This window comes from Magnolia sinica, unplaced genomic scaffold (assembly GCF_029962835.1).
Source record: "Magnolia sinica isolate HGM2019 unplaced genomic scaffold, MsV1 ctg429, whole genome shotgun sequence".
NCBI lineage: Eukaryota > Viridiplantae > Streptophyta > Magnoliopsida > Magnoliales > Magnoliaceae > Magnolia > Magnolia sinica.
The window spans coordinates 233,799-257,717 of NW_026682854.1; the positions used below are offsets into that span (position 1 = coordinate 233,799).

The following is a 23,919-nucleotide window of genomic DNA, read 5'->3' on the forward strand; positions in this document are numbered from 1 at the left end:
GAAGTAATATTGATTTCCGTGGTTGAAACTTTTATAAGACTCATAGCGATGTTTCTTTTTCATCCAACATGTTCATAAGATCACACAGACACCGATGAAGGGAAAACATGTTTCTTTGTCATCCAACCTGTTCATAAGATCACACAGGCATGGATAAAGGGAAAACACAAACATCAACTTGATCTAAAACTTGTGTTCCCAAACAATTTTTCAACTGTAGATGATTAATTCATACTATTTCCTGTGGTGTGGTCCACTTGAGCTTTGGATATGCTTTATTTTTTGACTCAGGACCTAAAATTATCTGGTAAAATGGATCGACAAAGTGAATAAAATGCATGAATGAGAGTGGTCCCACAGAGTTTACTTAGCAAATAAGCTTACCGAGTTACTCAGTAGGCAATCGGCTTCACTGTAGCATGCTGAGTAAACTTTGTGGGGCCACTATGGCATGAGCCCAGAATTAAAGCATATCCAAGATACATGTGGACCACACCACATGAAACAGTAGGGATAATGATGTCCACTGTTGAAACCCTCTTAGCCACCACAATGATGTTTATTTGTCATCAACCTGTTCATAAGGTCACACCAACACCAACATGGATGAGAGGCAAACACAAATATCAGCTGGATCCAAAACTTCTGTGTCCCCTAAGAAATTTTCATGGGTAAGCAATCAATTCTCAAGGTTTCATGTGGTGTGGTCCACCTGAGATTTGGATATGCTTCAATTTTGGGCTCATCCCCTAAAATGATATGGAGAAATAGATGGACAGTATGGATAAGAACATACATTACGATGAGCTCCACAGAGTCTACTAATACACCATAGCATGCTAAGTTAGTCAGGCAATCTGCATCCTGGGTGGGGGAGCAGACCATTCATCTAGATGTTGCCTTTAAAATGCAACCGAAACAACACGAAAGCCAGTCAATGCATGGCTACTTAATTTTAAGATCATGCATAACTCCCATTTTAAATCATCATATGGCAGAAAAAAAAATGACCACCTAATAAATCGCAAATGATAATAACTATTTATAATAAGTAAACTAAAATGCATCACATAAAAAAGCATTGTTTATTTCATATTTATAATAAAACCCAGCATAATAGACAATGTTCAGGTGCTCTGGCTCGAGGGAATTCTCTTCACACACAGATATCATTCAGGGAATGTAGCCTTTGCTCTTTAAGTCTTTTACTGCATCCTTGATGATTTCCTCCATGGGGATGAAGTTGACGCCCAAGTCAATTAGCTTTTTGGCTGGATTCTTAGCCCTCAATAAGCCAGGTTGAGTGTCCTTTGGGAAGCTGGAAAACACACACGTAAAAAATCAGTTACCCTTCTTAGATTGAGACAAACTTAGGTGGGCTTACTTAAATTATTAGTTACATTCCGTAGATTTATTTAAACCAGTAAAGATGGTTTGTTTTGATTGGTAGAAAAGAAAATGTGTATACGAAAACAAAAGATCGCATTGGAGAAGAAAATGTGTGAAAAAGAATCCAAGTTCTATTATTTATTTTAGCATGTGTGGTTTCAATGCCCACATTATTTTTGAAGACTCCAACACTTCAAAACAATCTATATTTCTAACTATGCTAGGTAGAAATGGGATCTTGACCATTCATATGCTAGGCCCTTTTATGATCAAATGAAGGATGATCATAGCCATCCAACTGGGGCTATGCATAAATGAGCAATAAATCCTCTAATCAGCTGCTATATGATATGATCTGACTGATGAAATTTTTGGAACATTTCCAGTACCTGAAATTCTTTGAGATGCCCTAAATTGGCTATAACCCTGACTGTGAATAGGCAGAGTTACAGCCATTTCATGATTCAAAAACAGTGTTTCTCCAAGGAAACATGCAAATCTTCTCTTGAATAGCTAGTGCTATTGATGGGGCCAGAAATTCAGCATCTGGACTGTTCATCTGATGGGACCCACCCATGCATGACAGCACTGAAAATGACTCGCCCATGAGACAAACCCAGCAATCTGATAATTGGCCGACAAGCGAGCGGAGTCATGCACAAATCAGGCTGTTGTGATTGCTCACTGGACAAGTTTTCTATTCATAAACAGTGCAGCACGTTGGATGAATGGCCTGGATTACTGATCGCTGGAAGTTGAAAATTAAACTTGTTGGTTAGTCTTCTGATCTCAAGGATGGAATTTTGATTGATCACAAATGACGGTTCAAATTCATCGTTATAAGGTTTCATATATAACACATCAATGAGCAAGACCAAGTAAAGAGTAGGATTTATTTTTTTTTACCTTGGAATATTGTATTCTGGATAAAGTTCAGCAACTTTCGCTGCAAAATCGCTGAAATGGCATATTCCTTCAACACAAAGATGCCTCCCTGATGCCGATGGAACCTCGTATGCTAGAATATGAGCTAATGCAACATCTTTGACATGAACTGATCCCATGTAGTAGTTCTCGTATGGTTCATTGCTTCCTATCACAATCCCAATACTCTGTATCAAGCCTCATTTTTCAATGAAGTTCTCTCTAGTTTTTTTTTTTTTTTTTCACTTGTTTCTTCATTTCAATACCGTAAGAAGCTTAAAAACTCAAATTACTAGACCAATACCAATTTTGTGAAATCAAAACAAATGATTTGAGAGAATCTATGAATCAAAGCCAAATAATTGAATTTGGAGGAAAATGCAAGAAAAGGGATTTTGGTGTTCACGTTTTTCCTATTTACCTTATGTTCAAAATTTTTTGGGCAAATATAAAAGTCCAACACAGACACATATCATATAATTTTGTGCACAGCCAATGTACACCCTCGGATGCACGGCCAAGGTCACAAATGTCAATGCATCAATCCTTTCCATAGAGGGCCAGAGAGAACATTTTAACGATACATTCATGAGATGGCAAGTTTAGAAGCAGAGAAGGTTAAGTGGTGCTGAAATGGTTATAGCAACCATTAGGACATGTGAAGTACTCGGATGGGCGGGTTAAGGTCATAAATAGCAAAGGAATTCAACAAAGCAAATCGTCTCTTTACAACCAAATCAAACCAAATATATCTTTCAATTATCTTTTTAGTCAACCGTCATTTGCATTCCTTAGTGTAACCCTAAACTCTAAAGCCCCAAGTCATATTCACCTTCATTTCATCCATTTGATTAATAGGCAATGTGATCATCCTCACAGCCACATTCATGTGCTGCATAAACATATTCACATGCATATGCCATTGAAATTGTTTTTTAAAAATAAAAAAATTTAAAAATATATATATTTAAAAAATAATAATAATAATCGCAACTAACAAGGCCTATCAATCATCTCAGTCGACCGATCGCACATGGAGTGAGTATTGAGAGAAGGGAGATTATTATATTGTGAAGAGTGAAATGTATCAGTAAGAAAGCATTCTATTGCATTGTTTGAATTAGTATTCTGGAGTAGTGCAAGAAAATTACAGTACCTTGAACAAGGCGAATTAGCATGCCCATGCTAGCATTGATAGCAGGAGGAAGGATGGGACCCATGACTGTCCCAGGATTGATCACAACCACATCTAGTCCTTTCTCCTTGGAGAATTCCCATGCAGCTTTTTCCGCCAAAGTCTTTGAAAGAGGATACCATATCTAGACAATAACAAAAAATTAATCATAAATAAATAAATGAATAAAAATCAAGGATCCCAATATCCTTATTAGACATGTTAAAAGACTCCGTGATTTAGATGACCTCATAATGCATGAGCATTTTCATATTGGGCTTGAGTGAGGGGGCATTTGGAATGTAGGGGCACAATCAGGGTGAGCGGCCAGTATGAGGTGAGTGACTTGTGTGAGGTGAGTGGCTCATGTGAGGCAATGTGGGCCCACAAGAGGAGTTTGGCCAACAACCTAATTCATGGAATATGGGGCCTGAGATAAACAGATTGATTCACCACACTACCAATTTGAGCTTTTCGAACAAGAGTGAAATTGAGCTGAGTCGACTTGGACAAATTGTATTGGACTCGTCCAAGTCTGAAAATCATGGTATTGAATATTTCAATAATGCCTTATCAGATTGGACTGTCAACGGCACATGTTCAGGTCGCATCCTATGGAACCCATCACTCAGAGTTCTGGCCTTGCTCGGTCTGTGTGTAGTTCCTGTATACCTATAACCGGATCCGATTGAGCTTAGCTACCCATTAGATCTTTGGATGTGTGTTTTTAGTTGGGTTCAGGAAGAAAGTCCTTTCATGGTTGCGCCAATCCAATGGATGGACTAGATTGCATACACGTGTAAATTTAACACGTGGTATGTAAATTGGTTCTCTTACATAGGTTGCTAAATTCATGGATATATATTAATTAATAAGCATACCATCAAACACTAACCGAGGTGTACATGAACTGAGCTAGCTCGGTTAGCTCACTCGACTCGACTCGAAAAAACTCGATTCAACTCGGTTTGAAGCGGAGTTCCCGAGTTGATCTGATTTTTTTTTTAGCTCGAAAATGAGTTCGAGCTGGCCCCAGCTCGACTCGACTCAGATCAAACCCAGCTCAAATTAAACTCGGATCGAACCAGTTCAGTGACTCGGTTACTTTGATATTGTTGTTGCTCACCAAGTATTTGATGAAATGACTCAAAGAAGTATGACGGGTGGCAAGGAAGGTATGTATATGACACCAACACCCTTTTTTTCTTGATTTTTATATTGCTTAGAAGGTGTTTGATAAAATACTTGTAAAACCATTACTGCTGTCTCAAATACAATGAGATTGTAAAAATGTTGCAATGACAAACTTGGCTTGATCTTGGCTCGAACTGGCCCGAACTGCTGACCAAACCGAGACAAGCTGGCCAGTGAAGCTCGAGGACCGAGGCAAGCCGAGTTCGAGCTGTGGTCAGCTAGTGGCCGAGGCAAGTCAAGCTGAGGCCAGCTCGACTAGGTTCAACTCAATGTACACCCCTAATCCTGGACATGACTAGACCCAACTTTAACTGGGTCCATCACATGGTCCACCTAAAATGAGACTAGATCATCTGATTACAGCTGGGTGCAAAAGGTGAGACCCGAATAACAAGTCAAAAACATGTAACCAGGCCCGCCAAAAGTGGGTCTAGTCGGTTGGGTTCCCATGGGTCCGGATACCCTTTGAAAACCATAATACCGGATCCGTATTAGCTGGGTCTGATATACAGTTGTTCTGTATTGCGTTCACCACTCGATGAATGGGCCAGCCTGATTTTTGGGCTTGGGCATCTACAACTGATGGATGGCTTAGATATCGTCACAACTCTACCATATTGGCATGTGTTCAGATATCGGCCGAGGATCTCCAGTCCAATAAATCGGATCCAATAATCAGGTGGGCCACACCATAGAAACAATTGACAACTATTCAGGAACCCCATATTAAAGTGGTAGAAACAATGTGTATGAGTATGGCATCCAACCCGTTCAAAAGGTGTGCCCCACCATGATCATGGGACCCAATTGCTGAAACGGGCTGTACATGTGCAGAGCATGAGATCGTTGACGTGGCAAATACTAACTCAAACTGAGCCTTCCAATTTTATATCAATTGAACGGAAACGGATTGGCTACTCCCCCGCCACCAGGCAATGGCTGATGGTCGGTGCTGTGTAGACACCGCCATGATGTATGTGTTTCATCCATGCTGTCCATCTATTTTTCTAGGTCATTTTATGGTATAAGACCAAAAATGAAGTAAATCCCATTCTCGAGTGGACCACATTACAGGAAACAGTGTTGAGTGAACTTCGACCATTAAAAAAGTTTTGGGGGCCATAAAAGCTTTGGATCAAGCTGATCTTTGTTTTTTCCCTTCATCTGGGTCTGTGTGTCCTAATCAACAGATTGGATTTCAAATAAACAGTACAGTGGGGATTAAAGTATTTTAATGGTGAAAATTCAATCACTATTGTTTTCCTGTGGTGTGATCCATCTGAGATTTATATCCCTCATTTTTTGGGACCAAGCCTTAAAATGATCTGTAAAAATGGATGAACGGAATGGATGAAACACATGCATCATGTTAGAGCCCACAAAGCATCACCCACTAGCCACCAGGATGGTGGCAGGGGAAGTAGCCAATCCGTTTCCCAATTGAATGGTCCTATCTAAACGGGATTTTGTTTTTTGTATTGTTTAAATCAGACCGTGAAAAATCTTTCATTCTAATCGTCCATTAAATATCCACTAATTATCCAGATAACAAAACGAAATCCGTCTACTAGTAGCTAGGTCTGAAAGTCGGGCGATTCGGGTTGGGTTGGGTCAGGTTGGTGCTCAACCATAACCCAACCTAAGGTTCCTATACCTCAACCCTAACCCAACCCAACCCAATCTCGGGTTGGGAATTCTCAACTCAAGCCCAACCCAAGCAGGCTCGGTCGAGTTGGTAAGGGTATATACTTGTTAAAATTTTTATTATTACATTAGTTTATTATATATTAATATAGGACTTATTTTTTGTATCTATGATTTTATTAATTATATATATGATTATTCATCATAAAGAACTTCATCATTTTCATTAAAAAAGGAAGCTAAAATATAGGATAACTACTCCTTTAAAAGTCATGTAGCATAGCATCCAATCTATTTGGGAGAGAGAAATCTAGCATATTCTGTTAGCTTGAGTCCTTGAAAATGACGTGGACAAATGAGACGTAACATCGTTAGTGTGCCTTTAACACAAATGATCCACACTCAACTATAATTTTTAAGTAACTTATTAGTTGGGTCGAGCAACCCGAGACCTCAACTCGAGTTCAATCCAAGTTTTATCGAGTTGGTGTTTGTAGCTCAAGCTTGAAATCGACCGATATATCCCGCCCGAGCCCAACCCAATGCCGGGTCGGTCGGGTTGAACCCACCCAACTTTCAGCCCTAACAATAGCTACATACTGCTCTAACGGTTTGATTTCGATTACAACATGCCACGTATGAAATTCCTGACGTGCGTGGGTTAGCAAAAGTAAGGCGATAGAACTAACGAGCGCACATGGTGATGTGGCGAGATTCAAAAACAAGGACTTACCCCGTTCTGCCTACAGTACTCCTCGTCCGTCCAGCAACTCTCATCCTTGATCATGTCAGTGGGCCATTTAGGGCTGGGCGTGATCGAGTTGACGGATGACGTCACCACGACTCGATGTACACCGCACGATTTGGCAGCTTCCAGAACATTCACCGTCCCTTGAACGGCTGGATGGATAAGCTCTTTCTGTAATATTACATATGAAAAAAAATTAAAATGAGATAAATATTTTAAAAATAGACGTGGAATAATGATGGCCGTTGATTAAGAAGTGGGTAAGGGACCTCGGGATCTTCGACACGACCAATGGTGAGGGGAGATGCCAGGTGTAACACACCGACGGTTCCTTTGATTGCAGATAGAACGGAGTCGTGATCAAGGAGGTCCATTTGAAACAAATGGAGTCGCGAATCTGCACCTTCCAAGGCCCGCAGATGCTTCGTCTCTTTCTCATTATCTAATAAAAATAAAAATAAAATAATCAGGTGTGTCTCACCATAACCATTTTGATCATTATAAGATAGGGTGAGCATTGCCATCGCAGATACGCACACACTCTCAATAATCACTCTCCTGTGGTGTAGTTCACATTAGATTTGGATACACTTTGTTTTTGGAACCATCCTATAAAATTATCTGGCAAAACAGATAGACGGTGTAGATATGCAACACATGCATTGATGTGGGCCCCACGGTCAGGGTGACGGCTAGACTTGGCCTGATAAGGTGGGTGTATCGCTGACTGGGGGGCACACCTTGATTTATTTTTCTTAAATCCACGCCATCCATCCATTTTGATGGCTCGTACTATGATATTATTCCAAAAATAAAGCAGAACAAAATCTCAGGTGGACCAGACAATGGGAAAATAGTGATTGACCGTTAAAAGTTTCTTGTAGGCCACAAGAGTTTTGAATCCATCTGATATTTTTGTGATCCGTTCATCTATGTCTTTGTGACCTTATCAACAGGTTGGTTGGAAAATGAACATTCCGGTGGCCAACAAAAAGTTTTAAAGATTGGATATTCAATAACCGATGTTTCTTATGGTGTGGTCCATCTAAGATTTGGATCTACTCCATTTTTAGAATCTTGAATTAGAAAAAGCTTTCAAAACAGATGGACGGCATGGAATTACGTCACATAAATCAGGTTGGGCGCGCTTCGGTGGATCCGGGAATCCAAAATAATTTCGGGCATGCGAGGAAAAAAGGCACACGTGGCCATGCATGGCCACACCAGGCCATGCGAGGGGCACACGCGGCCACACCGGGCTACACGGTGCCATGTTCTGCCAACTAGGTAGAGTTTTGTAGTCAATGGAGTTTTGTCGAGTTCTTAGCCAGCTATGACAAGATCGAGTTTTTCTCGAGTGCTGGTGAAATATAGCCGAGTTCACCCAACTCGGCAAAGTCTAGTCATTTTTATTTTTTAGTTTATAAACTATAAAATCAACTATCATAAATGTTTTTTTTTTTTTTCTTTCTGTTTCTTTTTCACACGCACACACACCGCACCCCACGTGCACTTAACGAAGTATGGTACTGGAACCATTGACCTGGTGTTGAACGGATTTGGCAACAAGTTCATAGACAAGGAAGTTAGGTGGGGCTAAGATAATGTTTGTGAGAAATCCAGCCCATTCATCTGTTTTTTTAGTTCATTTTAAGATATGTGATAATAAAAAAAAGAGTCCCATACAAGATTAAAGTGAGCCACACAAGAGGAAATAATTGGGGTTGAATTGCCACCATTGAAATATTCATATAACCACAAAAGTTGTATCATGATCGGTATTTTGTGTTTTCAATTAGCCTCATATTTAATGACCTTATAAACTGTTTCGATGGCACATAAAAATCAAGGTGTATCCCAGGAAGGTTTCAACCGTAGGCATTTCATTTCTCAATTTTTCCTCATGTGGTTCTCTTGAGTTTCGGATCTGTATCATTTTTTGTTGTTTACCCTAATTACTCACAGACATCACGAATGGCAGAAACTATATATATATATAAGCATATTTTATATCAAACAATTTAAAAGTAAGCTCTTTTTAACTAAAATATAGCATCTATAAATCATTGTCTTTGAGGAAAAAAAAAGTGATTTTTATTTTTGATTTCTACAAATCAATTTTTTAAAAAATAGAGTAGACTCTGAAGAGTTACTTCATAGGCACATGTAATCAAGATTATGATTGGCGTGATGAAAGGTCCAAAACAATTATTCGACCATTTTTTTTCTTACAAAAGTGATCACATGGCTAGGATGATGTGATAAAAAGAATTCTCGGGAGACATGCAATTCAAAAGTAAGGCCTGATGAAAGAATATTCATTCCAATGATTGGATACTTTGCCTTAATTATATATTTCCCATTAAACCATCAAAGTGGGACCTATATTGATTCATACAACAAGCAGCAAGCTTTAACCTACAACTACTAAGCTCAACAAAATCACCCTCTGCAAGAATTTGATTGGATAGTAGATAACTGTCAGAAATGAGGCTAGACATATAGGGATTTAATTAAACATTACATAACTATCAAGATTAGGCCAGTGCAAGTAGGTACTCGACCAAACAACTTGCATACATGCTTAGTAGGAGGACCTTATATCAGATAAACTCTTAACATCAAATCAAATCCCACTAAGTCATGCCTATATTGAGCTCCATAGATTGAAGGTTTGTAATGGATATGACTTCTTCCTAAAATACATCTAGAAACTAGGAGTTCAGTCTGGAACATTTTCTATAAGCCAAACCATTTACACAAGGAGCCTTGGTAAAAGAAAGAAAGAAAGATTTTTATTTATTTATTATTATTTAAAAAAAAAAAAAAGAGAAAAAACACATATATTGAAATAGTCCAACCTATACTATTTAAAAGTTAAGGTTGGAATATTTACGTTAACCTATTGCAATCAGATATGTCCTAATTCTAGCCATTAGACATATTTGATATAGGGATAGGTTCAGATGTGGGATGCCACAATTTAAATTTTAAAAAAATAAAAACACTTTCGATTGAAGATTTTGGTGACCCTTAGTGATCGAGAAAGAGAACCAATTATCAAAGGATTGAAATCATCTAATAGAGTTCTTTTATTTGTTGACTTCCGTCATACAGAGTGAGAGTTATCATATGAACGATTTGGATAGTTGAAAGATGACCCGGATTCAAAGACTGAATTCCCTACTTATCATACTGCAATACGTGCCGATGTGTATTAGAGAGAGTGAGAAAAGAGTCAGTGGGGTGATACAAAATTCCTTTATGTCTACGTGGCTAAAACATGCATTTGGCGTCTAACTGGCCACCATGCAGAGATGATCCGATGATCGGAACCGTCCATGTTCTATATAAGAGCATCATAAAACGCCCACGATAATAAGAAACCTAATCTTAAGGATAACTCCGATCATCACTGCACTTACCTGCTTCCGTGGCTCACAATCAAACAGAGAAATGAATGGCCAGGATCATCCTTCAAAACCAAGACAGATCATAGCTCCTTTAGTGTCATGCAGAAGATGTACGATCCAGATCATTGTACCATCTCTGCAGGTGGGGCATGAGACTGCACATGATGGTGATCGCGATCGCAACATACGAAAAAAAGAGAGAGAAGATGATGGACGGTTCCAATCATCGTACCATCTATGCACTTGGGCCCGTGGTACCCACATAGTATGATTGTGATTTGCAAAATGCCAACATAAAAAATAAAAAGAACAGGAGAGAGAGATAGAGAGATAGAGAGAGCTGATGATGATGATGTACGATTTTGATCATCATATCATCTCTGCAGGTGGGCCCATGGGACCCACAGTGACGCAGGGATGAACGTGATGAGGATAACTACTCCGAATCCACGGAGCTTCTCTGGACTCCTCACAGAGACTTCTCGAATCCACAAGGAAAAGAAAGCAGAAAATAGAAATAAATTCTAATAAATTTGAAATTGATTAATTGATGATTAAAAACGAGTTGACAACCCTTTAAATAGGGCTACCAAGCAATGGGAAAGAAATTAGAATCAAACTACAACTCAAACTCTTAGAATCCGCGACTTACTATAAATAGTAAACTTACTATTTATAGACGGTCGTGATGTCTACTAGTGCGCAAGGTTTTCGGCCAAAAATAGTAAGTGTCCTATTTGGCTTCACCAAACCGTTCTCCTAATTATTCTAAGCTCTTTTCACGTTGGGCGCAACTCCTAAAGCCCGACGGATGAAGAGTTATAATCAAACTAAAACTTACTATTTATAGTAAAAACGAAATTAAAACAGGGAAACGACCGTCGATCCAGGGGTTTTTCGCAATTCCGGGCTGCGCAACCCGGCGTAGCTAGGTTGGTTGGCTTCAGTAGCTCATTCTACCCCAAAATCATATATTTTACGTCAGATAACTCATTCCGGATTGCAAGATACGCCCGATTTAAGGTTCGATGGTCTGGATCACTTCTGTCGTCGACCGGGCCTTTTCTGATCCATCTTGGCCATGTAATTGTCCGCGACCCGCTCTACATCACACAGGTGATGGTGTTTGCCAGCCGCAATATAGGAAAAGAAAGGGGAGAGAGAGAGAGAGAGAGAGAGAGAGAGAGAGAGAGAGAGCTGATGATGATGATGAACGATTCTGATCATCATATCATCTCTGCAGGTAGGCCCATGGTACCCACAAGTGATGGTGTTTGCCAGCCGCAATATAGGAAGAGAGAGAGAGAGAGAGAGAGAGTACGGAGATCTTGAACCGTGGCATGGACTGTATATCCTCGATTGAGGAGGAGACGCACTACCCATGAACCGATGTAGCCGCTAGCTCCCGTCACGCACACTCTCCCTCTCTCTCTCTCTCTCTCTCTCTCTCTCTCTCTCTCTCTCTCTCTCTCTCTCTCTCTCTCTCTCTCTCTCTCCTTCCTTGTATCTTATAAGCGATCCCTCGACCTCCTTATATAAGATAAGCGGTGTTTTTGATGCTCTGTTAGAGAGCGTTGGTTGATGCACATAAGGGAAGCGGATTGGCTGTTGTGCCCTACACCAGCTATATAGCTGCTGTATTGATGTCAGCAAGCTCGGTGGGTCAAAGCATGAGGTATGTGTTAAATCCAAACCTTCCATCAATTTGGCGAGCTCGTCTTAAGAACTGAGCTAAAAAATAATAAGACATCTAAAATTCAATTTTACCACACTACCAAAAACAGTGGGAGATTGAACGTCTACCATTGAAACCCTTTTGGGAGTCACATAAGATTGGATGGAAAATAAACATTATGGTGGGCTCTACAAAATTTTTAACTGTGAAAATCATTATCTTCTAGTGGTACATTTGAACTTTAGATAGAATTCAATTTTTTTTTTTCTAATGCTCTAAAATCATCTCAAAAAATGGATGAACAGTATAGATATAATAAATATATTATTAAGGGTCCATGTAACTTTGATCTCATTTGAACCGTTCATATAACTCAAAGCTAAGGAGAGTTGGCGCTCCTCTCCGCACGACACGTATCTACAGCTACACCAGCCAATCCGTCCAAAGATAAGATAGCTGAGCTGTATACACGTAGATAGCTAGATTTGCCTACCTTAGTATAGCAAGTATGGCAAATATGAAGTGGACCGCAACATAAGAAAGATTGGAAATTGAATGCATTTTATCTTAAGTAAAGCAAGTACCGCAAATCTTAAGTGAACCACACTATAAGAAACATAGGGCCCACCGTGATTTATGCATTTTATTCGATAGTTTTGTTTTTATCTTCAAATTGAAGCATATCCACAACTTAAGAGGACTGCACCATAAGAAAGAGTGGGAATTGAATGCTTAAAATTCGTGGGGCTATAGAAGTTTTGGATCAATCTTCTATCTGTATTTTCCCTTTATCCTTATCTTTTATATCTTATGAACAGTCTGGATGACAAAAAACACATCACTGTGTGCCAGGAAGGTTTCCACGGTGGAAATCACTATTTCCACTGTTTCTTGTGGCGTAGTCTTGTGGTGTAGTCCACTTTAGCCTGGGTTATGCTTCGTTTTTAGTTACAACCTTTAAAATGAGCTGGAAAAACATATGGATGTCGTGGATAAACTACATACATTCATGGTGGGCCCAACAAGTACGTTAACAGCCGACAGGGATTGGCTACTGACAGGTTGAGTAGCCTAACTCGCGCTACTGCAGCGACTTCACCGTGTTATGTGGTCCGCACCATGATGCATGTTTTGTATCCACACCGCCCATCTATTTGGAGAGACCATTTTTAGGGCATGCGCCAAAGAATGATTCAGATCCAAAGATCGAGTGGACCCCACCATAGGAAACAGTGTGGGCAGAGTGAGGCCCACCATTAAAAACTTGCAAGGCCACAAAAGTTTTCAATCATGCTGATATTTGTGTTTTCCCCTCTTTCATGTCTGCATTAACTTATGAACAGGTTAGATCTCAAATAAACGTACTGTTTACTATGGTGGGGTCCGCTCGAGCTTTGGATCCGTCTATTCTTTAGCTCATGCCCTAATATAATTTTTCCAAATGGATGGACGGTGTGGATAGAAAATATACGTCATGGGTGGTCATAGAACTTGACCACGTCACTTCAGTAGCGGGTCTCGCTACTCAACAGCGTACTGATGTGCTCAGTACGCAATCCGACTCGAGATGCGATTAATATCAACCTCCGTATTCATGCCAACGCATCTTCTCGCTTGTGTTGAAGGCGGGAGCGGATTAGGTGCAGCCCTGGCCTCACCGAAGATGGTGCCTCCCTTTCCATGGGCCCCACCATTATGTATTTCTTCCATATCAACGCTGTCCATCCGTTTTTCCTTGATCAATTTAGGTAATGAACCGAAAAATGAAGCAGATCCACTCATTTTTTTCATTGTAAGTTGTTTGAATAAACATTACCGAAACATTTCGATGGGGCCTAGGAAGTTTTTAACGGTATGGCGTTCAATCACCACTATTTCATATCATATGTTCCACCTGAGATTTGGATCTTTGTCCTTTTGAGTTAATATCCTAAAATCTTAGGTGGGAAGCTGATTGGCTAGGGCACCTTACGCCAGCCAAATTCCATGGGTTTGATCATGAGGTATGTGTTATATTCAAACCGGTCATCCATTTGACAAGCTTGTCTTAATGTTTGAGACAAAAAATAAGACAAATCTGACTACCAATTGAACCACACTGCAAAAACGCACCGGGGGATTGAACATCTACCATTGAAACCCTTTTTGGGGTCACAAAGGTTTTGAATAAATATGAAATTTGTTTTTCCTCTTCATTAAGGTCTATGTGACCTAATGAACGAATTAGATGAAAAAATAAACGTTATGGTGAGCCTTATGAATTGTTTAACGGTGAAAATCATTATCTCCACTGATATATATAGTGTGGTCCATATGATCTTTGGATATGATTAATATTTTGGATAATGATCTAAAATAATCTCTAAAAATAGATGAACAGTGTAGATATAATAAATACATCACTGTGGGGCCCATGTAACTTTGATCTCCTTTGAACCGTTCATACAACTCAGTGGTAGGACACATACCTAGAGCAGCTATATGGCTGATGTGTGGTACACCAACTAATCCGCTTCTTCTTAGGTGAGCAAGGAAGTGAATTGGCTGGTGTACCACACACCAGTTATATAGTTGTTGTAGGTACGCGTTGTGAGAAGACAGCACCTAGTTGTACTAACTATTCAAAGTTACATGGGCCCCATAGTGATGTATTTATTATATCTACATGATTCATATATTTTTAAAGATCATTTTAGAGCATTATGCAAAAAACGAATTATAACAAAAAATCATCTAGACCACACCACAAATAATAGTGGAGATAATGATTTCCACCCTTAAAAAATACATAGGGCCCACTATAACATTTACTTTCCATCTAATCTGTTCATAAGGTCACAAAGACCTGAATGAAGATGAAAAACAAATTTCATATTGATCCAAAACCACTGTAACCCCAAAAAGGGTTTCAGTGGTAGATGTTCAATCCCCCGCTACTTTTTGCAGTGTGGTCCACTAGATAGTCAGATCTGGGTTTTTTTTTTTTTTTTTTTATTGTCTCAAGCCTTAAAGCAAGCTAGTCAAGTGGATGGACGGTTTAGATATAACACATACCTCGTGACCATATCCATGGAACTTGCTGACGTCGATATCCCAGCCACATGGCTGTGTGAGGTACACTGGCCAATCCGCTTACGGCGAGTCTCATTCAATCGAGGGTACGAGGAAACGGATTGGCTACTCCCCCGCCACCAGCCAATGGCTGGTGTTCTATAGTCTGTGGGACCCACCGTGATGTATGTGTTTCATCCATGCCGTCCATCTATTTTTATAGATAATTTTATGATAATACACAAAAAATTAGATATATCCCAATTTCAAGTGGACCACATTACAGGAAACAGTGTTGAATGAACGTCAACCATTAAAAACTTTTTGGGGGTCATAAAAGTATTGGATCAAGCTGATCTTTGTCTTTTCCCTTCATCTGGGTCTTTATGATCTAATCAACAGATTGGATTTCATAAGAACAGTACAGTGGGCCTTAGGAGGATTTAAATGATGGATATCCAATCACTATTGTTTTCTTGTGGTGTGGTCCAAATAAGATCTATATCCCGCTTATTTTTAATATGAAGCTCTAAAATGATCTTTAAAAATGGATGAACGGAATGGATGAAACACATACATCATGGTGGGGCCCACAGACCACCGAACACCAGCCACGGGGCTGGTGTCTGGGGGAGTAGCCAATCCGTTCCCAGGGTACGAAGGAATTCAGCTCCTTACTACACGTCACCAGTGCTGACGTCAACAGAATTTTTTTTTTTTTTTTTTTTTTTTTAAAAACATACGTAGAAATAAAAGTATTTTCTCGTTGGTGTACATGTTAGATCTTACGTGAGCCCCACCTTGATGTATATGTTAGATCCACGGCGTCTATCCATTTTTCTAGATCGGTCTAGGTGATAGACCCGGAAACCATATAAATCAAGGGCTCAAGTGGACCACACTACAAAAAGCAGTGGAAAAACATAAATATCAGATGGATAAGCCTTCGGTGGCTCCAAGAAGTTTTCAACTGTGATTGTACAATTATCACTTTTTTCATGTTTTGTGGTCCACTGAATCTTCTGATCTTCCTCTTTTTTTGAGCTTATTCCATAAAATGATCTCGAAATATGGATGGACGGTGTGGATTTAAAATATACATCATGGTGGGGTACACAGAAGTTCCACGCCTCAAAACATGCACATGTTTTCTTCCTTGTCGACGCAATCGGCGTACTATCCCTGGGTACCCTCCGGACGTGGATAGACAGCGAATGCCTTTCACAGTAACGTCCACCTACGGCAAGCTAAGTGGGGCCCACCGTGATATTTGTCAGAAATACAAACCGTTCATCCAGCTTTGCCAGATCTGTGTGACCTGATGAACAGCTTAGATGGCAAATAAATTTCTAGGAAGGTTTCAACGTTACGCGTTGCTTCCGGTGGAGTGTGGTCCACTTCAGCTCTAGATCTGCCTCGTTTTCAGGTTCGTGCATGGTGGTGACACAGAAGATCCATGCCTAAAAGCTTTCCAAAAAAATCGAAAATACGTATATTTCCATGTATTTCCCGAAAATACTCATTTTTGTTCTCTACTGACGTTAGATGACGTCAGCACCAGTGACGTGGACCAGTAATAAAGAAAGTCACAGGATTCCCGTGCCTTATCTTTACAGCTAATCAAAATTGCAACTACGCTAATCATCATCAATAGCCCATTAATCCTCCACCGTTGGATCATAAGTCCAGTGTAAAAATTCGAATTGTGAGTTGTTACTCGAATGTAATATCGCACACCTGGCGTATGATAGTTTCCATACACATGCGTACGGAGCATTCCACCCATAAGCTCGAGCATGCATGCACTTAGAAATAAAATGAATGGTGACGGAAGATACTGAGTTTTGAGTGAATTGCCATATGGAACGGACCTAAATCCCCTGCAGCACCCAAGGCTTTGTGGGGCTATCATGTTGCATATGTAAAATCCACTCCATCCATCCGTTTTTTCTTCTCAATTTGGAACTTGGTACATAAAATAATCCTGATCCATGACTCAGGTGGGTCACACCACATAAAGCAATGGGATTGGATGCCAATCATAAGTTGTGTGAGGGGGCATATGATGGCGTGTGTTTGATGTACAATGTAGCACTAGTACATCTCTAGCATGGTTGGACCAGTAAAAGGCCGACGGTAGATTGATCATAACTTTTGATCCAGATATTATTACGGACACCCAACTTATCAATCTTTACTGTAATGGGTCATCCGAGGTGAACGGGCCAACAAAGCGAGTTGCCTATGTCTGTTTCTCCAAAAAAATGTGTGATTTCCATTTTAAAATGAATATTTAAGAAAAAATATTATTTTTAGTAATTTTAATTTTTATAATATTTTGTTTTAAATTTTTTTAATTTTTAAAAATAACTTTTAATTATGATAGGACTTTTCTAACAAAAAAATTATTTAAAATTTTTATTTTTAGAAATTAGACCATTTTACTAGAATTTTGATGGTGTAATAAGAACACACATTAGACAATAATTGATGAAATTTCATATTTCTAAAATTTATTTTTATTTTATTATTTTTCCTAATAGATTCGTGGTATCTCAATAAGGAGTGCAGAGAAGCTCCATGAATTTGGAGTAGTCATTCCCTTGAGGAAGGTGATGGACCTCATCATGCCCTGTGTCAGTATCTTTCATCAAACCCGTTAATCATGTGCAACTCATCATCTAAAATGCAAAAATAAACCTGATCTTAAAACTCAGGCAACCTGCACAGCTTAGAGGCTACAGGAGCAATTTTACATTGTTACTGTAGGAATTCTTTTTAGCGGGATGATATTTTGAATGAGGGTATATATTCATCAGATGGGCAAAGTGGATTTACATATACAACATGTGGAGCCCACAAAGTCTGGATGTCTTATCCACGTTCTGTCTTGGAGTATTAGGCTCCAATTGCTACAGGCTGTACGATTTAGTTCACGAGAACAAGCAACTGAATCAAAACTAGGGATTTTGAGCATACTAGCACTGTGGCCAGTCCCAAAAAGCTTTCAATCGTTAATTTCGCCTCCGCCTGGTTGTCCTTTGTGTGCTTACATGAGATTTAGATTGCATGATTTTTAAGATCTAAGTCCTAACATGAGTTGGGGAAACTGATGGACGGAGAAGATGACACACCAACTTTCTTTTTCGGGCCTGGGAACTGCGCCATCCCATGTGCGTTTCCAAATATGAGAGCGCACATGGCCCTGATTGCTCAAATCACCATAGAATTTTTCAGTATTTGTGGGACCCACTTGAGGTAGGTGACAAGCCCTAGATTGGACTGATTCAACAATCCTATCCTCCAATTAATAGAACGTGTTTCTTGAATTTAGGCCATGGAGTATTCCTCACAAATTGTCAATATATCACAAGTCCATTTTGATAAGCTAGCTCGATAGTCTCACCTCTCATCTTTACTCCTTGATGTAGACCTCTCTCCTGGGACGTGGATTGCGTTCAGTAATGTGCTGGACGCACCTGATCTAGAGTCAATGAAAAAACACACAATCCATGACTTCTCTCAACCTCTCAATCTCATCTCTCAAACTCTCCATGCTCTGATATTTTAAGTAGAATTATATGATATATGGAAAGAGTCTTAATGGTTGATACACATGCACACATAATTTGTACACGCAGCATGGCTGCGTCGTGTGTTGTAGTTCGATTTATGAATTCGATCATGTGATAAATGCTATTGTGCCAGAATTAAGTGTGCGACTTAATTCAAACCGAACAACTATGACCCTAAGTGCCAAAATATGCATGATACTAGCATGTGACCAAGATCAAATAAGATCGTACACATATTTAGCCACTCACATAGTATTTTAAAACGATCAGGAGATATTCAAAGGATAGGGTTTGTCCTCTGATTATAGGTTATATATTTAACTCTCACACGAAAGGACTTTTCGATACAGATAGAAAAACAATAAAAAGGGAATTCGTACAGTCAGCCGTGGAGAACAGGTACAAAGCACCTTCCTGTATGGAGAACTCTACTTGATTCTTGAATTGAATCCAACATATGAGCATAGACTCGAATTATATCTAAAGTTTAACAACTACTTAATTAGTACTATGGATTATATTAAGGAATGTAAATAGCAAATAAAAGTAAATGATTATACTATGGAGTATAATTGACTGGTAAAAGTAACACTAAGTAATGTAAATGACAGATGACTGAAAGAATAATTAAAAGATAGTTTTGGTTTGGTTTGGTTTGATTGGCATGAGACCATTTATTCTGTTGAATTCATTTGCTATTTATATCTTTAACCTAATCACCATATGGAATCTTCCCACATTCTGACGGTTGCTATAACCGCTTTCGGCACTATAGATCCTTTGGAACCTTTTCCTCTTAACTTGCCACATATCCTAGTAACTGTTATAAGCTCTCTTACCGACTCAACCGTATTCTACTTGACCATTCGATCGACCTTTTGGATGACTCTCGGTTCCTTGATTTGCTTTTGAATTTCTTTCAATTGCTCCATGTTTTGTCATCTTGTCAATTGTGATTATGTAGAATACATTCCAAGCATTGTTAAAGATCTTTAGCATGATATATCTTTCCCTTGATATAATACATGTTCTTTTCAAGAATAATTAAAAATAAGGTACAATAGAGTGTACCTCAATTAAACCATGAAAATAGTCGGACGCAAAATAAATGGGCCATGCATCTAAAATAAGATATTAATCCCATAAGCCTATACTTAGATTAATGAAAATATGTATCATGAATGTGGATTATCGAATATCTTCCACTTTAACCATCCATTTTAATCATGCAGTTAGGATAAAAAATTTAGTGTAAGTTTTGGGTTGCGATGAATGTAAGTGGACCCCACAGTTTAAAAACTTTAATGTGAGGCACGATCTCATGCCGGATGCCAATTTCTCTATGCATTTCTACCGAAGCTTTTATTATATTTCAACATTGAGTTAGTTGTACCCTGACAGAGCTTGGTGAATCATATGCATGAACTCATGTGTATATTATACATGTTGCTTATTGTTGGTGGTCAGTTTTGGTTTTTGGCAATTGGAATGCGGGCGTGTCAGAATTAAAATTACTGCTCAATTCAAACCGAACAATTATGACCCCAAGCACCAAGATAAGCAGACACGTAGTGTATGACCAAGACCTGATGAGATCGGTTCCCTGTTTAGCCACTCGCTCAATGTGTAAAAATAGGATCGGGCAATATTCAGAGGGTGAGGTTCTTCCTCTGATGATGGGTTACACCTTTGCCTTCCATACGAAAGGACTTTTCAATATGGATAAAGTAAAATGAAAAAGGGATTCTTACAGTCAGTTGTAAAGAATAGTTACAAAACACATTTTTAAGTGAATAACTGAATCTAATGTATGAGCGTAGACTTAAATTACAACTAAAGTCACCATCTACATTATTAGCACTAAGGATTACACTATGGAATGTAAACAGTAAGTTGAAAGTAAAGGATTACACTAAAAAGTGTAATTTTACTTGGCAAAGAAAGCAAACGATTACACTATGGAATGTAATTGATTGATATTTGTTGGGGTTTGATTTGGTCTGTATGAAATGAATTTTTATGTTGAACTCATTTGCTATTTATAGCTTTGATCCGACCATCTAAATATTTCTTATATTTTGACAGTTGCTATAAACGTTCAACATTACTTGGCTTCCTCTGTTTCTTCTTCCACCATCTGTCCTGTAACCAGTCCTTCATGATTTCTCTTTCATCGGTCGCTTAAACAATGACGTGGCATCATTTGATATGTTCCAGCTGTATTATTAAGAAATCTTCTCCGTTTATCTCTGCAAATCTTCATATACACCATACAGATTCATATAGATCACACGTAACCTATTCTGATTGGTCCCTAAGAGGAATGGCGATAGTGGGGAAAAAAGTGCCCCGGCCCCACGTCGCTTCGCCTTTAGAAAAAGGTGAAAGCGACGTGCGACCCCTTATTAATGCAGCATTTCTTATACACATGTGGCGTTAAGTTGATAACCGCTCTTGGCTGATTCATCGTAACACGTCAGTGCTAATCTCCCTTTATCAAAACAAGATTTAAACCCTATGGCGACATGTGTTCTTCCCACGTTTCCCACAAAATCGCAATGATACCCTAATAAATGCTCCTCTACCTTGGTCAATATAATCATCGTTTCAATGCCCTTTTCTTTCTACACTTTCCAAATCCTCTAGATTTCCTCTTTCTTTTCATCTTTGACTAATGGTTACTTCATCATCTCCCTCTCCTTCTTTCTATCAAGGCGATCTTGTTAATGTGATGGATGCCCTTTTTAAGAAATGTCTTAATAAAACAATATTCAATCACCTATTGAAAACTTCTGCTGCCTAAGTCCAACATTTTCTATAGCAATGGATGCTGATGAAGTTAGCATAATGGATCCCTTATTCTCCATTTATCCTGGTGAAACTTTATTGATTCAATCAAAATTGATCCCTAATTTTGCTAATGCTCTGAAGAATCCTTGAACGTGGTCGAAGCCACTACCTGAATGGGTTACTTGGTTTGCCCGTGTTTCCTCTCAATATGAGGCAACAACATGCAGATAATCAGGTATCTATGAATGTATTAAGCTCTCCATTCATGATTATCCATAAGATCCTGCTCTTTTTACTGCAAATTTAACATTTTGGAGTTTATCGACCAACAAGTTCTTCTTCGGCTACGGCCCTATGAGTCCAACTGTCTTGGATGTTATGGCCCTGACTTAGCTTCTTCCCTTTGGTAAAGCTATTTTTCCTGGTTTTGTATAAAAAGAGACCAAGCACTTCCCAAATAAGGTTGGAAAAGCCTATTCCCACTTCCTAAAGACTTACTGCGGGCACAATGGACAAGTCAATTATGAAGAACATATGGCTTTTCTAGTGTTATGGATCTGCCGACATTTATTCTTCGTGAATGCTCTGGAAATCATGAATGAATATATTCCCTTGGTCGAGGTACTCGCTCAAGGTCGGAAACTTGCTCTAGCACCTTATATACTTGGCCACTTGTACAGAGGCATGTACAAAGTCACCACCAAAGGTTTATATCACAAAGTAAGACCATTGTGGCTTCTTCAGATGTGGATCTATGAGTATTTCCATCTGTCCCTTGTATACAATATCATCCACTTCGTAGCCTTTTATTCTTCTTACGGTGAACGCGTTATCCACTCTTCTCAAGAAACTCAATCATTTTCTATATATATGAGCACTCTATTCTTTTCTCTAGATAAAGAAAAACAGAATCAGTCATTTACTCCATTTCATGATAGATAATATGGCCCTATCTGGTCCACTGACCTATCCGAGCTAGGACACAGTCAAGAGACAACCCAATTGCACTAGCCATGGGAAAGCTATCTCATCTATAGGGACTAACCTTACAGCATTACAATTGACTCTGACAAGAATGTTAAGGTTGGGGTTGAACAATATTACTTGAATTTGCTTACTCACTAATTTAGCCTAGTATAGTGTATCCCCTGCCCATTCACTCAACCAACATGCAATCAGCCACCTTATAGTCAACTGATCATTGACAATGTCGAGCTTTACCATTCTCTTATCTCTTCCTTTCAAGAACACAACATATCTCTCATACTTCCTTGTTATCCAAATCGGCCTCAGGTAATGGAAACCTTCATTGCTTGGTGGTAAAACCATTACCAGAAGTTAATCAATAGATCACAACAAGATATCATCACCCACCTATCCTCCATTATAGAGCCTAAGGTGAGGAAAAGGGCAGCATCCTCGATGCCCATTGTCCCTAACCAAAGAATAAATAAACCATCAACAAGACTGGCCGATGTACCTTCTTTGACCGAGATAATGATCTCTCCACCTAAGCACCAAAAAGCTATTGTGAAAGTACCTTTTGCTTCGACATCTCCACTTCCTCCCCAACTTTAATCAGTATAAAAAAGAACTTCTAACTTGGTGGTTCCTTTTAGTCAACCAACTACCTAGTTTTAAAGAGCATCGATCCACCTTCCCAATCATCTACTACAGATCGACCGTTGTCGATTCCACTAAGAGGACGATGTCAATCAGGTACTCCCTCGGCCGAAGTCATGGCTACATTTGAAAAATACTTCAAAACTAAATATTGGTCAGGACTCTCTGTTGTAGATTACTATAAGAAATCGAAGAAAGTCTAAAACGTCACCAGGAAGTTCATTATAATAAATGCTGGAACAAATGGCGGCAGGATAGGGAAAGACTAAATGATCTAGATCTTTCGTTTAATGAAAAATACCTCACTTCATATCATCCCAACCCACCATCATTCCCCACTTTGGCACGAACAATGTCGTTAGGATCGTATCGAGTGGCTTGGATTGAACTTGGATTAGCTCAAGAGGCTAGTATTAGGGCTAGACCGTGTTAGGCTTTCTTCCTCACTCTCACTCTCCATGGTGGAGAGATGAAGTGACCAAACTAAGGGCTTAAGGGTAAGTGAAAAGACTTAAAAATGAGAGTGGATTCTTCCTAAAATGTTTATGGGATGGTAAGGAATGAAGAATGAGGGATGCTTGGATTCTTAGGATGCTTAAAATGTGAAGGGAATGGGGTATTTATAACCCTCTAGCCCAATTTTTTGGTAATTTCAACAAAGATTAAGGTTAAAAAAGGTTTGGATGGTTGTGATTTAAGATTGCCATGTGGCAAGATCT

At 39.1% G+C, this 23,919-nt stretch overlaps 1 protein-coding gene across 1 annotated transcript; it reads right to left on the reverse strand.

The window, feature by feature from the left end:
• Positions 1-1,024: 1,024 nt before the first annotated feature.
• LOC131236365 (phenylacetaldehyde reductase-like) lies at positions 1,025-11,994 on the reverse strand (the record flags this gene model as incomplete). Its single annotated transcript, XM_058233490.1, has 6 exons — positions 1,025-1,318; positions 2,296-2,482; positions 3,470-3,632; positions 7,059-7,244; positions 7,343-7,515; positions 11,808-11,994. Coding segments are annotated over 6 exons (1,041 nt in total), but the record flags the coding sequence as incomplete, so codon positions are not given.
• Between the last annotated feature and the right edge of the window lie 11,925 nt (positions 11,995-23,919).